The sequence below is a fragment of the Lynx canadensis genome, chromosome E1, assembly GCF_007474595.2.
Source record: "Lynx canadensis isolate LIC74 chromosome E1, mLynCan4.pri.v2, whole genome shotgun sequence".
Classification (NCBI taxonomy): domain Eukaryota; kingdom Metazoa; phylum Chordata; class Mammalia; order Carnivora; family Felidae; genus Lynx; species Lynx canadensis.
Window position 1 is genome coordinate 58,683,916 of NC_044316.2, and position 13,830 is coordinate 58,697,745.

Here is a 13,830-nt window from a genome sequence, read left to right on the forward strand (position 1 = left end):
GTGTGTGTGTGTGTGTGTGTGTGTGTGTGTGCGTGTGCAGAGGAGCTGGGAGAGCCAGTACGGCGCTCTGCTCACGAGCAGACATTTCACTTGGTTGTTTTAGTTAATATTTGATGTTGGAACCAAACAGCGAATTCTGAAGGGAAATTGTGGAGGCATTTTCAATTAAGAGACCTTCATCCTGTGGCCTGCATGCGAGTGTAGGAATAGAATATTCTGCAGCCTCGAGGGGGTCATGAATTCTGATTGGTTGCGGTGCAGGAAATTCTCAGTTCCGGAGCAAAAATGGTCCTGAGTACATGTTTCCTCCAGCCTTTTTGGGTCGATTCAATTTTAATGTATTGTTGTGCTTTTCGTGCTTCATCAGAGATGTGGCAGAAATAATCAGCAGTAACATCTGAAATTCTGCGTGGTAGGATTTAAAATGGACATGTCACACACTTGAATATTTTATATTTATAAATCGAGTCCCTGTGCAGGGCATCGCATAAGAGAGACTGGTAAATGCAGTGCCCCTTGACCTCGAAGGTAGAGTCCCACCCCTCAAGTCCTGAACTTGCATTCTGCGATAAGAGCGGGGGAGACCGTGTCTCGTGTTGTCTGATCGTTACCTTGTGTTTAGGCCTTTCACCCACGTCTACCCAAGGGACGGCTTCTCCCGTGAGCGCTAAAGTCTAGTCAGGTAATGAATATGGCAATAGAAGGTTTTCTTTTTACATTTAACGTATGTAAGTAAAAATGCCAGAGAATGCTGCCCGATTTTTATCCCAATTCACGAGCTTCAGGGTGGTTAAGGAGGGACGGACCGCCGGCCTCAGCCCATCGCGGCGTGGCGGGTGCAGCCTGGGCGCGGACCTCGCCGCACCGTGCGGGTCCCCTCTGCCGGTTCTGTCATGTTCTCTGCGTGTCGCCACGGCTCACGCAGCCTCAGAAACCGTTCATCTGGTTGAGCGCAACAAAAAAGATTTCCACGCATCTTTTTTGGGGGAAAAAGTGTTTAATTGACTCACTCCTCCCGGGGGAGAGCAAATGAGAAATACACTGTCTGAGGTGCTGGATCCGTGGCAGCACCAAGTCGCGCCGCGTGTCTTGCGATCAGCTCTCTTATGTGTATTCTCTCCTCTAACGACCGCGTGCTGAGTCTCGTGTGTTGCCGCCACACCTACTACGGCTGGCCGCTGTCCAGCTTGCCTCTCGCGTAAACAGCAGAAAGTAAAATGATAAAATGGGCTCCCACCTCATATCTTAATGTTTGTTTTAGCCGTTTCATCGGATGCTGGACAAACAGAAGTCCTCTGTAGCCGCTTCGCTTTATTCTTCTGAGAAATTCTTACCTTCTCTTCCGTGGGTCAAGTGCCGTCAACTTACAGTAAGCACGCGGCAGGCATTTCAGTGGGTAGATGGTGATGTGTGAGCTAAGAGAAGTTGCAGGTAAAGTGGTTTGTGCCAGTGGTGAAAAGGCAGAGGGTCAGACGATCGCACAGAAGGCAGGGAGATGGCAGCTCGGGCCGGGGCGCCTCGGCGGTGCACGCAGTGGTGCTGGGGGGAGGGCACGCGTGGCGGGGGAGGGCGGTCGTCGGCTCTCACGCTGGCCGTGGCCCCATCTCGTGGCGGGACCGGGAGACCCCCCCCGAGGAGTGCGGCAGGTGCAGGGGGTGGCATCTCCCGGGAGAGCACAGTACCAGCACGGCTCAGAGCCAGAGGCTGGTCGCAGCCGGGAGGACACACCCTCCGTCACTCAGGCATCTTCCGCGCGTGTCATTGGGTCACGTTGCTTTGTGACTTGAAAGTTAGAGAAAGTCTTCAAACCCCTCTCCTTTCAATGTCTCTTCACGAGAAGTATTTTTAGGATTGCCAGATTAGCATCTGGCAGGACTTGAAAGACCAGACAGTCCAGAGGCCAGTGGTGGGGGAACCGAGCCTGGCGCCACACCTCCCGGCCGGGACCCTGCGCCCGTGGCCTTCTGGTTCCTCCAGCGAGCATCTCTGTCGATGCAGACGGTATGCTTGTGCTGGCACTGCTTGATTCACAGATTTGAGGTTATCTGTGGGCTTTCTGCTATCATACAAACCAAAACAGAGCTGCCGTCACTTCTATTTAAAGAAGTGGAGAAATTATGTTGAGTTTTGGTGGCAAAGACGTGTGGTAGCTCTAAGCCCCGTTTGCTGCGTGCATGAGTGAGTTCTAAAGAGCGCCAGCAGGAGGTGGACCACCAACCACCACCACCACCCCCCGCCCCCGGCCGTCTCCCCACGGCCCTCGCGTTATGTCCCGGTTTGGGGTTTTCTGTGCTTCGTAGCCTCTGCAGATTGAAACAACAGCTGTATGTTTTTGCTTCTGGTTTCATCAGGAATCAGTCACATCTATGGTTTCGTAGCTCTGCGACGTTGACTTTTACGGCAGCCCTCCGTTCCCTGCCTGTGGCGGAGCCCCGGGCTTTGTGTGTCGGCCGCTTCTAAAACGTGACCGACGTCAAGCCTTGACTCCTTGATCGCATCCACGTAAACACCTCATTCGGTGGCTAAATCGGGTGCTGTGGTTTCCGTTTGTGTAACGGTTTTTGTTTGCTTCTTGGATCTTCCTGGAGACTTTCTCTTTTCTTCTTGACTTAGCTCTTTAGTGTTTCCCGGGTTCCCAGATTGGCTGGGATTGCGTCGCGTCTCGGAATGTGCCTTGCCCGGAGGGTCTTCCTCCCCGGCCCCCCCCCCCCCCCCCCCCCCCCCCGCTCCTCGAAGGCGCCTCCCGGAGTCGCCGTCCTGGGCCTCCCTTCATTGGGAGCAGCCACTGTTTTCCAGACACCACCCCCCCCACCCCCCGCTGCCTCTTCCTTGGTTTTTCTCCTTCCTTCTGGTAGGGCCGACTCTCAGGTCACGACCTGAGGAAGGATGCGCGGGGTGAGCTTTCCCAGCCCTTCGGTGTCCGCGTCTGGATGCTTCCGGCGGGAAGGCAAAAGCAGCTCCCTGTCGGTTTGCAAACACGTAGCGCTTGGTCGTCGTTGGGAGGGCCTGGGAGGCCCGCAACATCGTTACTCACGTGCGGTCCGGGGCCCGGGCCGCTCTCACCCTCCGCTCTGGCACCCTCGGCCGGTGGTGTTTTCTCCTGACGGTTGCGGCGTGCGGTGCGCGAGGCGGGAAGAGGCGGGGCACCCCTGCCCAGCGGACCTCCCTTCTGTCTGTGGCTGGCACTGGGTGCCCGGCCCCCGCCGTGGTTGGGGGCGGTGGGCGGGAACGGAGTGGGGGACGAGCGTCTGCAGCGCTGTCGTGTGCGGGAGGCCTGTTCCCGCTCGGCCCGGAAGACGCCCGGGAGGCAGGTGAGTGCACGGGCGTCCGGTGGCGGGAGCCGCAGCGCGCCTTCTCCCGGGGACAGGTGGGGCTCAGCCGCGTGCCCGCCTCGGTCCCGACCGCCTGTCCTCCTCGGCGTTGGACCGCCGCTCGGGTGGTTCTAGGTGGCGGCCGTGGCGGGGGCTGCGAGCGTTTCCCCGGGAGCAGCGGCCACGCGCCGGGACGCTTCCCGCACCGCTCGGTGTGGCGCTCGGCGGCGCCGCGTCTTGTCTTCCCGCTCGACGGCGCCCTGCAAGGCTCTTCCCGCGACGCCTCCGAGTAAACCCTGATTCTGCCCTCCGTTCTCCGCACGGTCTGTGCGACCCGTGCCGCCGGCTGCCACCGGCCCGCGGAGACCTGCCGCACGGACGCTCGTGTTCGTGGCGAGGAACAGACTTGCTCCTGCAGCGTCACCGACTCCACAGTGACGGAACCGCCCGACGATTTTCCGTTCGAAACCCCGCGTGTAAACATCATCCTCACGTATCCATGGCTGCGGCTAAACCTCACGTCAGGCAGCTAAACTAAGTGATTCTGACGAAAAGCGACTAATGTCAGAATCTTCACGTCTCCTCAGGACACGTTAGTTATGTGTGCATCTGCACAACTCACGCATCCTGTCCTGAGGTCTCACGGTTCCTTTGCTGCTGCCGGAGACAGACATTGTGTGGACGCCCGTGGCCTCCCCAGCCAAGTCTGCGGTCCGTGCCAGGGTCATACTCGTGACGCCCGCGGGTGACCCCCAAAACCACAGGTTAGTTCCCAGCTTGCCTGGAGAGAGGCACGTGTCGTGACTGCCATTCGCTGCCTGGAATCTGCTCTCCAGGCACTTGCCACGGGCACGCCGGGCGCTTCGGGATACGGCCCCGCCACGTAGCTTCTGCGTGGCTCGGGGCGCGTCCGGCTCCAAGGCTCCAGTCGCCCCCGTCGCCCCCAGTCCGGCTGCAGAGGAACCAGAAGGCGGTTACCTGATAACTGCGTCAACGTTGTCCTTTAGGCTTAAAATGATGCTGATTTGTGGGTTTGTAAACGGCATCCCCTTCTTTTCTCAGTTGCCTCCGTTTCCCCAGGTACTAACTTTTCTCTTAGGTTTACGTGGACTGTTGTGTTCGATGCCTCAGGCTTGAGAGGACTTTGTGCCCTCTGCCAGGAAGAATGGAGAGAAACCCCCGTGTGTTCGTGTTCGTGGGCGGAAATCGTCAGGGGAAGCGGCCGGGGCTGGGCTGTCCGTGGGGCGAGGTCACCGTGCGGGGGCGTTACATTCCTGGGCTGCCGTGGGCCACACTCGCTGCTCTGCCCTGCTTCACCCCAGACTCGTCAGTAACTCTGTCTAGCGAAGAACGTGCCAGCGCTTTCTGTGGAGGGCCGGTGCGGCTGCTCAGCACACAGCTGAGCCCCGGGCTGTCCTGATGACAGGTGTTCCGGTGAGCCCACATTTCCAGCCCACGCCACGTGAGGCTGTGGCCGGTGATCCCCCTTCCCCTCTGCGTCTCTGCACACACTCTGGACGGTTTCATGCCCTTTTCCTAATGACAGCTGGCCAAGTTCACCCCTCTCCTCTGTGCCTTGTACTTTATGCACGGTAAGCAGTAAGAATTCACAACAGCAAAGGTTTTCAAAACAAGGTGTTAAAGAAACGTATATATACCTGGTATTCGCTCTCACACACAGAACAGAAGAGAATTTCACATGTAACTTAAAAAGAAATTCTGCCATTTCAACTGTTTATAGGAGGGTGAGGAGGGGCTCATCTAAAAAGAAATCCAGCGGAAGCCCCTCTAATTGGGATTCTCACCTGGCTGGGGAGACGAGTGCCCTCCATTATGGACATAAAGGACCCAGTGGGGCAGGCCGGCCCTCTGGCTCTGGGGGGCTGCCCAGAATGGGGGAAGGCTTGTGGGGAGGCAGCCTCAAGGGCATCGGACGGTCGCTGCCAGCAGGCCCGGGAAACGAGGGGCCGTGTAGGGTGGGGAGGGCTGTCTGGGGAGGCGCTGAGCAGAGCTGGGCTCCCCGTGCCGAGGCCGCGGTTGCTGGCCAGTGGATACGGCTCCCGTTCACTCGTGCCACGCGTGCCGTTTGCAGAGTGTTTTGTATGCCATCCTGTCGACAGCCTGTGTGGCAGGAGGAGCTCCCCGGGGCTGGGACCCGTGCCCCGTCCCTCCTGTGCGGTGTGTGGGAAGCTGGGCTTCTCACTCGGCAGCTTTTACGTTCCTCACCCGTAATGTGAAGGTCTGGGGAAAAAGGGAAGTGATTTCTCTGCGCGAAGAGTTTCGGAGCCCTCACGGCTGAGGGTGTCAGGCCTCCCCCTGGACGAGCGAGTGTGTCTGTGGTCACTCACCTTTCAGGGTGCAGCTCCAGTTCTGCTTCCCTCGTGGGCACTCCCCCGGCCTGGACGCTCCCCGGGTCTGGACGCTCCCCCGGCCTGGACACTCCCCTGGCCTGGACGCTCCCCGGGTCTGGACGCTCCCCCGGCCTGGACGCTCCCCGGGTCTGGACGCTCCCCCGGCCTGGACGCTCCCCTGGCCTGGACGCTCCCCGGGTCTGGACGCTCCCCAGGTCTGCACACTCCCCACCCCCCGGCCTGGACGCTCCCCAGGCCTGACTGCATGCAGCAGTGTGTTACATGGATAATCTGACAATTAATTATATGTCATTTTGCAGCGTCTCTTCTGTTGGCGTTGTCGGCTGTAAGTTACATCTATTACGTAAACCTGTCAGGGTTGCCTCGTTTGAGGTAGACGTTCAGGAAATATTTACAGATGTGGCCTCGTAAGTAAACATACATCTGAATAAACTCCCTTTAGCTATTTTCTTTTGATACGTTCATGATTCATCGGACGCGCTTGGTCTTGGAATGGCGTGCATGAAACAAAAAAAAACAGATGACAATCCAGACTCATGAACGTAGTATACTGTTTGCAGCCATCATAAAACTGGGAGCTTCTCCGAAGGTAAATCTAGAGTTTAATCCTTTCGGCTCCCGGCCGGCACCCTGGGATGCGGTGCAGGACCCTGTTCCTGAGCCGCCCCCTCCCCCGGGATCTCCCCACCACCCACTGGGCTGGAGCCCGAGGAGCCCAGGTAATGGCCAGGCATCTCTCGCAGAGACGTCGGCGGCCCGGGGCAGTGGGTCTTCTCTGGCAGCCAGAAAAGTGGCTGCATGAGCACAGAGCCGTGCTGGAGGAGAAGGGCAGGTGGGAGGCTGCCGGCCCCCCGGGGGTTGGGGGGCAAGCAGACCGGTGGTCTCTTCACACGCAGGTCAGAGGCCAGGTCACCGTCCCTGTTCCTCTCCGGCTGTGTATGGTAGCCCGATGTGTGCAGCACAGCACAGGGAAGACACAGGAGGCGTGCGACTGCAGAAGAGAAAATTAAACCGTCTCCTTTTGGAGACAAAATGATTGTCTGTGTTGCAGTGTCAGTCGTAAGGATCGAATTGCCACTTACTGAGCCCCGCACCCAGCGGCAGCAAATACACATCCTTTTCAAGCGTCCGGGGAGCATTCCTCAGGGTATAGCATGTCCTGGGTCGTAAAACAGGCCTCGACAAACGTGAAGTGATTGAAATCAGACAGTACGTTCTTTGACCAGAGTAGAATCAACCAGAAGTCAGTGATAGAAACACAACAGAAACACGTCGGAGAAAAATTAACAACGGGTCAGAAGTTCCTACCTGTGTTAGTCCATCGGGACTCCGGAAGGGCTTGTGAACAACAGCAGTGCGTTCCTCATAGCTCTGGAGGCCGGAGCCCAAGACAAGGGGTCCAGCGTGGGCTGGCGGGGGCCCCTCGCTGTGTCCTCACGCGGTGGAAGGGGCTTCCCTAACTCAGGCACGTGTCCCCCTCCCGAGGCCTCACCTGCTAGCGCCATCACTCTGGGTTAGGATTTCGGCAGCATTTTGGGGGAGCACACACATTCAGACCGCAGCACTACCTCAAGAAGCTATCAAAGGAGAACCAAATAAACCCAAGGTAACCAGGAGAAAGAAAATAACGGCCATAGGAGCAGAAATGATGGAAAGTGAAAACAGCGAAAATCCATGAAGCAAAAGGCTGCTTCTCAGGAATCATCAGTAACCTACAGCCAGGCCGACGAACAGGGAAGGAGAGCGGAGTCGGGATCCTGCCGCCATTAAAAGAATAATAAGGGAATACGTGGACAACGCTACACTCATAAGTTTGACGACTTCGAGCCGTGGGCTGTTTCCTCTAAATCCACACGCCCGACCAAGGTGAAGTAGATAATGTGAATAGTCCAATAACCACTGAAGACGTTGACCTTGTAGTTTAAAAGTTCCTGAGAAGGAAGTCTCCGGGTCCAGGTGGTTTCACTGGAGAGTTCTGCCAAACGTTTATAAAGAAGCATTCACACCAGTTGTCTACAGAGCTCATCCAGAAGGTGGAAAGGGGAGGGCATTTTATTTCCCTGATGTCGAAAGGGACACTCAGTACAAATGGAAAAAAAAACAAAAACAAAACACTTAAACCCTATCTCTCACACACTTAGATGCAGAAAGCCTCCAGCGAATAATAGCAGATCGGTTCTAGCAATCTATAAAAAGCTACACTCGACGACTGGGGGAGTGGGGGGATTCATTCCAGCTGTGCAAGCCTGGCTTAATAGTTAAAAAAATCAATTAATGTGATCCGGCGCACCGGCAGACCGGAGAAGAAAAGCCGTATGGTCAGATCAATTGATGCAAAAAAAAAAAAAAAAAAAAAGTACTTGACAGAATCCAGCACGCTTTTATGTTAAAAAAGGAAAACCTCTTAGCAAACCAGGATTGGAGGGGAACGTCTTCAGCTGGCTAAAGAGCGTCTGTGATGAACCGGCCGCTGTCATCATACTTCTGGCAGGAGACTGTTTCCCCGCCAGGATGAGAAGCTGGGCTGGGTGGGGTGTCCGCTCCCTCTGTCCTCACTTCACCAGAAGGCAGGACAGGGACGCCGACACCCGCCAGGGAGATGAAGTCCAAACCACAGCGAGGCGTGCTTCACATCTACCACGCCGGCTAGAACAAAGGTGGGTAATTCTAAGTGCTGGCAAGGAGGTGGCGGACTGGGAGCCCGCACGCTGCTGGCGGGAACGTGCGGTGACACAGCCACTTTGGACGACAGCCTGGCGGCTCCTCGGATGTTAAACTTAGAGCCGCTGTGTGACCCAGTGATTCCCCTGCAGGCTCGTACCCAAGAGAACTGAAAACATATGTTCACACAGGCAGTGTTCATAAAGCCAAAAAACAGAAGTTCTCTTCTTGAAGTGGAAGGGTGCGGAATTTCTCAGTATCTCCTTTTCTTTGGTTGCTGACTCTCTGCGAGTAGAATTTGGTTTTTCGTTCTGATGAAGCATCCTCACTGAGGCATAGAATGGCTCCGGAGCACCTTCAAAACTGTTCGGTGGCTAACAGCTAAATGGCTTCAAGCTCTGGTGGTTCGTTCGGGCGAGCTCTCGGGGCAGCTGTGAGAAGCTTGCTGTAACGGGGCTCTTCCTCTGCCCTTTGAAGGGCAGCCCCGAGGGCTCCTCCGTGGCCTTCCTCCAGTGAAAGTGACTCCCGTTCTGGGGAACAGGTAGCCCGCAGCCACAGGTACCGCTTGGTTGTGAAGTTATTACTTACCGCCTGCTACGCGTAAACTCCCGTAAGTCACTTATAGAAAGTGACGGCCGCTACTTTTCCCTGCCGTCTTCAGTGCAGTGTCTGTCCCGTGATAGAGGCCCCGTTCCTGTCTGCAGGGAGCTGGGCCAGCAGCACACGGAGTCCTCTAGAGATCTGTCTCTCTCTGAACCCTGCGCGTCCCTAGGAAGTGGGCGTCGCTGAGTTGAGAAGAGAAGTGCCGCGAGCCAGAAACGGCGTTGTCGCAGGGTAGATGTTATTCTCAGAACTTCCCTTGTTAGAGGCCAGGAATTACCAGTGCGCTCACTCCTGTCTCGTGTGAGTATCTGTATGTGGAGAAAGAAGCTGCACGATGTCAGAGTTTTATTTAGAAAACGAGAGAAGCCCCTTCCTCCCGCCACCACCCCCCCCCCCGCGGCCCCCAGCAGCCGCAGCGAGCAGAGGGAACGGTTCCCGGCCCTCCCGAGCGCCAGGCGACCCACACGTGCGGAACAGTCAGCAGATGCCTCTGCTGGGTCTGCTTGCCGTACATCCCATCCGGGGACTTTTCTGGACCCTTCCCAAATCCTCCAGAAGGCTCCAGTGAGCTCTGAAAGTCGAAGATTTTTCTTGTGTTCGAGTCTCTAGGTTCCCCAGGAGAAACCCCTTTGGGTAAAGGTGCGTGTCGGGCTTGCCCTTCGGTGAGTGCCGGCTCCCAGCTGGCGCTGTTCACGTCCACGCCTGGGCGGCTCTTCGGGTTCTCTGAGGGACTCGTTCCCTTGCACGCGGGCTGTTTGCAAAGACTAAGTTCGATTAAAAGGTCACCATCTTGGATAAATACAAAAGCAACACAATGTGGGGGAAATGACCCCTGCACTAAGATAGGTCAGCGAGCCTGAGAAATGATGATTCGTTGGTGGAATCCTTTGCCTTGAGTGTCATTTAAAAAATGTTTCAGATCCTAATTATCCCCAAAGTAGAGCTTTCGTGTGCCTTCTGTGCGCCCGGCGGCGTGGTGGGAAGGAAGGGGCCGTGACGGCGCACTTCCCGCTGGATTCCCGCAGAACAGCTGTGACAGGTTGCTTGAGACCATCAGCGGCTAGACCTGCCACACGGTCCCCGTTTACACCGTGCTGCACGGGGCCTGTGAAGGGGTCGGGCTTTCTATCAATGCCCATTTTTAATTGGGAAATTTCATTTCCAGTAGATGTACTTGGGATAAAGACGTTTCTCCGTGTCCCTGCCTCCCGTCCACCTTTGGCGTCCACGGAGCGCCTCCTGAGCCTCAGGACTTTCCAGGCTTTGAGCCAAATGCTGGGGGGTGCGGGGCGGCACGAGGTGCAGACCGAACAGTGTCGCACGGAGGCCCTGCTCTGCCTCGCCACCCGGAAGCCAGGTGGGAGCACCGCCTGTGGACCAGACCGAACAGACTTCTGCACACCTCGCGGAGGCCTCGCGAAGCCCACCGAGCTCCGCCACGGCTGCCGGCATGCGCACACCCACCTCCTGAGCTCCCTGTGGGTGGCGTTGGCGTGACTAAGTGCTCCCCTCCCGAGAGGCATTAGATCAGGTGCTCAACGGAAAAGCAAGCGTGGGAGAGCCCCGGTGTCCGCACTTGCGGCTGAAGGGCCTGCGTGTCCATTCCCAGCACCGGTAGAGAGGAAGCTTAACGGGGAATCAGATCGTGAACCAGAAAGCTCAAACCCGCGGACCTCCAGCGTCTCCGCTGTGAAAATGGACAGCTCTCTGCAAAGGAAAATAAGAGTGTGGAATCCAGTTTGTACATAACAGCCGCATCTTCCCACCGAAGTTCCGCTGTGCTCGCCCTTCTCCGCGCCGGACTCCACGGAGGTTTGCCCGGCCCGCCTGAGCCTGGCCGCCCGGTTCCGGGACCGGGGAGGGGGCGCTCGCACCCAGTGCCGAGGCCCAGAGCGTCCCCACGTCCCTGACCCAGCCTCTGACGTTTCCCCGAGACTCGGGCCTGAGGGGCTGCCGACCCACCTGGCACCCGGACCCGTCGCCCTTCCGGGCGGGGTTGTCACAGCGGCCCCGGGGAGCCCGTCTCCCCTGGGAAGCAGGTGCCCCGTCGCGCTGAGCTGAGAGCGGGAGCCAAGGAGAGGATTTGGGGCGTGGGTCTGCCGACTCGGCCACGTTCGCTTTAAAAACCCAGTGCCTGGTGGCTGCAGCCTGGTGACAGGTACTCGGTGCTGCTGAACCATGAGCTCAAAATGGTTAAAGTGGTCGATTTCATGTTATCTGTGTCTTACGATAATTAAGGAAAAAAACCCATGCTTCTGAAAGTTGTATTTTAATTTAAAATTTTTAATTGCACTCATTATGAGGTCTAATAGAATTTCTACAGATTCTGGGCTTAATGCTCCTGTTGTGGACTGGGTTGTTGATGAAACCACAACCTTCACCACCTCCCATCTGAGAAACGTTGAGATTAGAAACAAGGTTTGACCAGCAGCAATCACGACGGCCCACGTCGTCGGCACTGCCGCGTACCAGTGAGTGAGCGCGGCTTCACGGGCGTGGGATCTGAGTGCGCGGGGGCTGGTGGGCAAAGCCTGCGGGGCGCCCCGTCTGTGCCCTGGGGTTGGGGGTTCCACAGGGTCCCGGGTGGGCCAACGCAGCACGGGGACCGGGAGCAGCCTCGTGCTTGCGCGACCCAGGCGCTGACCGAGTCCTTGGGGGCACCGTGTCCTCATCGCAGAAGATCTCTAAAAATGGAAATACGGCTTACCTCATGTGGGGCGTTTCAAAAAGCAAATGAAATAGTGAACGTGACAGAGCCTCGAGAAGGGTCAACGACTGTGCAGCCGCGAGGAGCAAACACTGAGATTCACGCTCAGCCCGTCCGAGCAAGGCACGACGCACAGCTGTGGTCTGCGGGGACAGGAAGGAGTCCTGCCGCTCTGGGGTGGTCACCCAAGGACCCCCGCAGGTGGCAGGAGGCCGCGGGGCCCGCGTGCTCCCAGTCCTCACGGCGGGGCGGGGTCAGAAGGCGCCTGGGAGCTGTCACCCCGCTTCACTTCCTGGATTGCAGACAGGCTGGGTTATGACCCGCGGTAAATAGGTTTCATTCCGCACAGGTCGGGGCTGTTGGTGAGTGAGTGTCCAGGTACTGGACGTTGTGCTGGCCCACGGAACCGGCATTTTGGGCCCACATCATCACTCAGGGCCGCTGAAGCCCGGGAGACGTGAAGCCCCTCCAGCGGCCCTGAGTGGGCATGTTTTGTCCGCACCTTCCTTGTCCCCTGCGCCCAGCCCCAGGGAGGGCCGCCCTCTGCTTCCGTGCCCCGGCTCCACGCGGTGAGCCGTGGGAGCCCTCGCGCATTCGGCCGGCCGCGTCCCTGAAAATGGCAGCAGGACCCGTGGTGGGTGAGCAGGCCGCACAGAGGTGCGGCCGGGAAGGGTCTCCCAGGCCGTGGCAGAGGGAGCGGGTTCGGTTGAGTGAGGGTCCCAGACGTCGGTGAATTCTGCTGCTTTTCATGAGGGTGCGTGGAGGCCTCGCGTCTGATGGTCCTGTGTGTGATTTTTAAGAAAACTTTTTACCGCGTCACATCATTTTAGATTGACACTTTTAATTAGATTTCATTTAGTCAAAAGTGAAATGCGTGCACCCTCACCATCGGCAGTAATTAGCGTGGAGCCTTTCTTCCTGAAACTTCAGTGAGCTGGAGGCCTCTCTTCCGGTGCCCCTGCCTTCCAGAACCTCATCGAAGGAAATATCAAGCAGATATTACTTTCCCTGCCCTAAAGAGAAATTAAATTCTGCATTAAAACGAAACAAAACAAAACAGAAAAACCCTCTTCCCTGACTGCAGAGTTAACACGCCTGTTAGAAGGACTTTGAGATGTCACATGAGGCTAGGGGAGCGTGAGACCAGCCGGCCCACCGCCGGCCGAGGAGCCGTGTGCTCCCCAGGCGTCCGGCTGTGCCGGGTCAGTGGGTCCGCCGCGCTCCCATTCGCCCTCTGCACTTGGGTGGTGGCGGTGCTCACCCCGTAGGCTGGACGTCACCCCGTGTCAGTAAACACACCAAAGTAAGTGATGCCGGACAAGAGACTGAGTTTTAAAACAGACAAGACACTGAAAGAGCCCTGGAGGGAACCATGCTTGGACGTTGGTATGATCAGAGTAAGGAAGGACCTGTGCACGGAAAACCGTAAACAACTGATGTGCCAGGGACCCGGCCTCGCAGTGTCGGGGGAGGGACCTTGGTAACGAGCGCGAGGCCGCACCGCCCCAGGGGACTCCACAGCGGCCTCTCTGCAGGGCCTCGGGAACACCCAGGGTGTGCAGCCTGCCTCGCGTCTCGTCTGGGGCCACATTTCCAGCTGAGCCTGCACTTATCCACGACCCCTAAGCCGCTCTTTGCCTTTAATGTTCCCCCTGCAGGTTGCTGCCATTAACCCGAACCACCCGCTCGCGCAGATGCCCCTGCCCCCGTCCATGAAAAACTGCATTCAGCTGGCAGCCTGTGAGGCCAACGAGCTCCTGCCCATGATCCCCGACCTCCCGGCCGACCTGTTCACGTCCTGCCTCACCACCCCCATCAAAATCGCCCTGCGCTGGTAAGTAAGTGGCTCCCGCCGCGTCCTGGGGTTCCCATGGGGATCCCGAGACGGGTGTGAACTCAGCCTCCCGAGGCTGAAGCGTCGGGCGGGTTGCGCGTGCGGCTGGCCGCTCTGTGGTTTCCGGGTGCGCCCTCTCCACACCCGACACCCGAGGGAGTGAGCTTTGCACACCGGTCGCTCTGGAACACAGGCTTGCGTTTGAACGCAGGGAAGGCCGTCGTGACGAGAGGAGCCATTTCGCCCCAGGCTAGAGTCGGAGTCTAGTCTTTCAGTTGATTCAGGAAATCCAAATTCTTTCCTGCCTCTGGTCTTTGTAGAAGTCCAGAACTTTCCAGAGCA

General features: G+C 57.5%; 1 protein-coding gene across 1 annotated transcript in view; it reads left to right on the forward strand.

Moving 5' to 3' along the window:
- Window positions 1-13,830, forward strand: part of RPTOR (regulatory associated protein of MTOR complex 1) — a 334,568-nt gene that overhangs the window by 151,853 nt on the left and 168,885 nt on the right. The window contains 1 exon segment of the mRNA XM_030297026.1: window positions 13,313-13,488. Coding sequence (XP_030152886.1) covers window positions 13,313-13,488 — 176 coding nt within the window.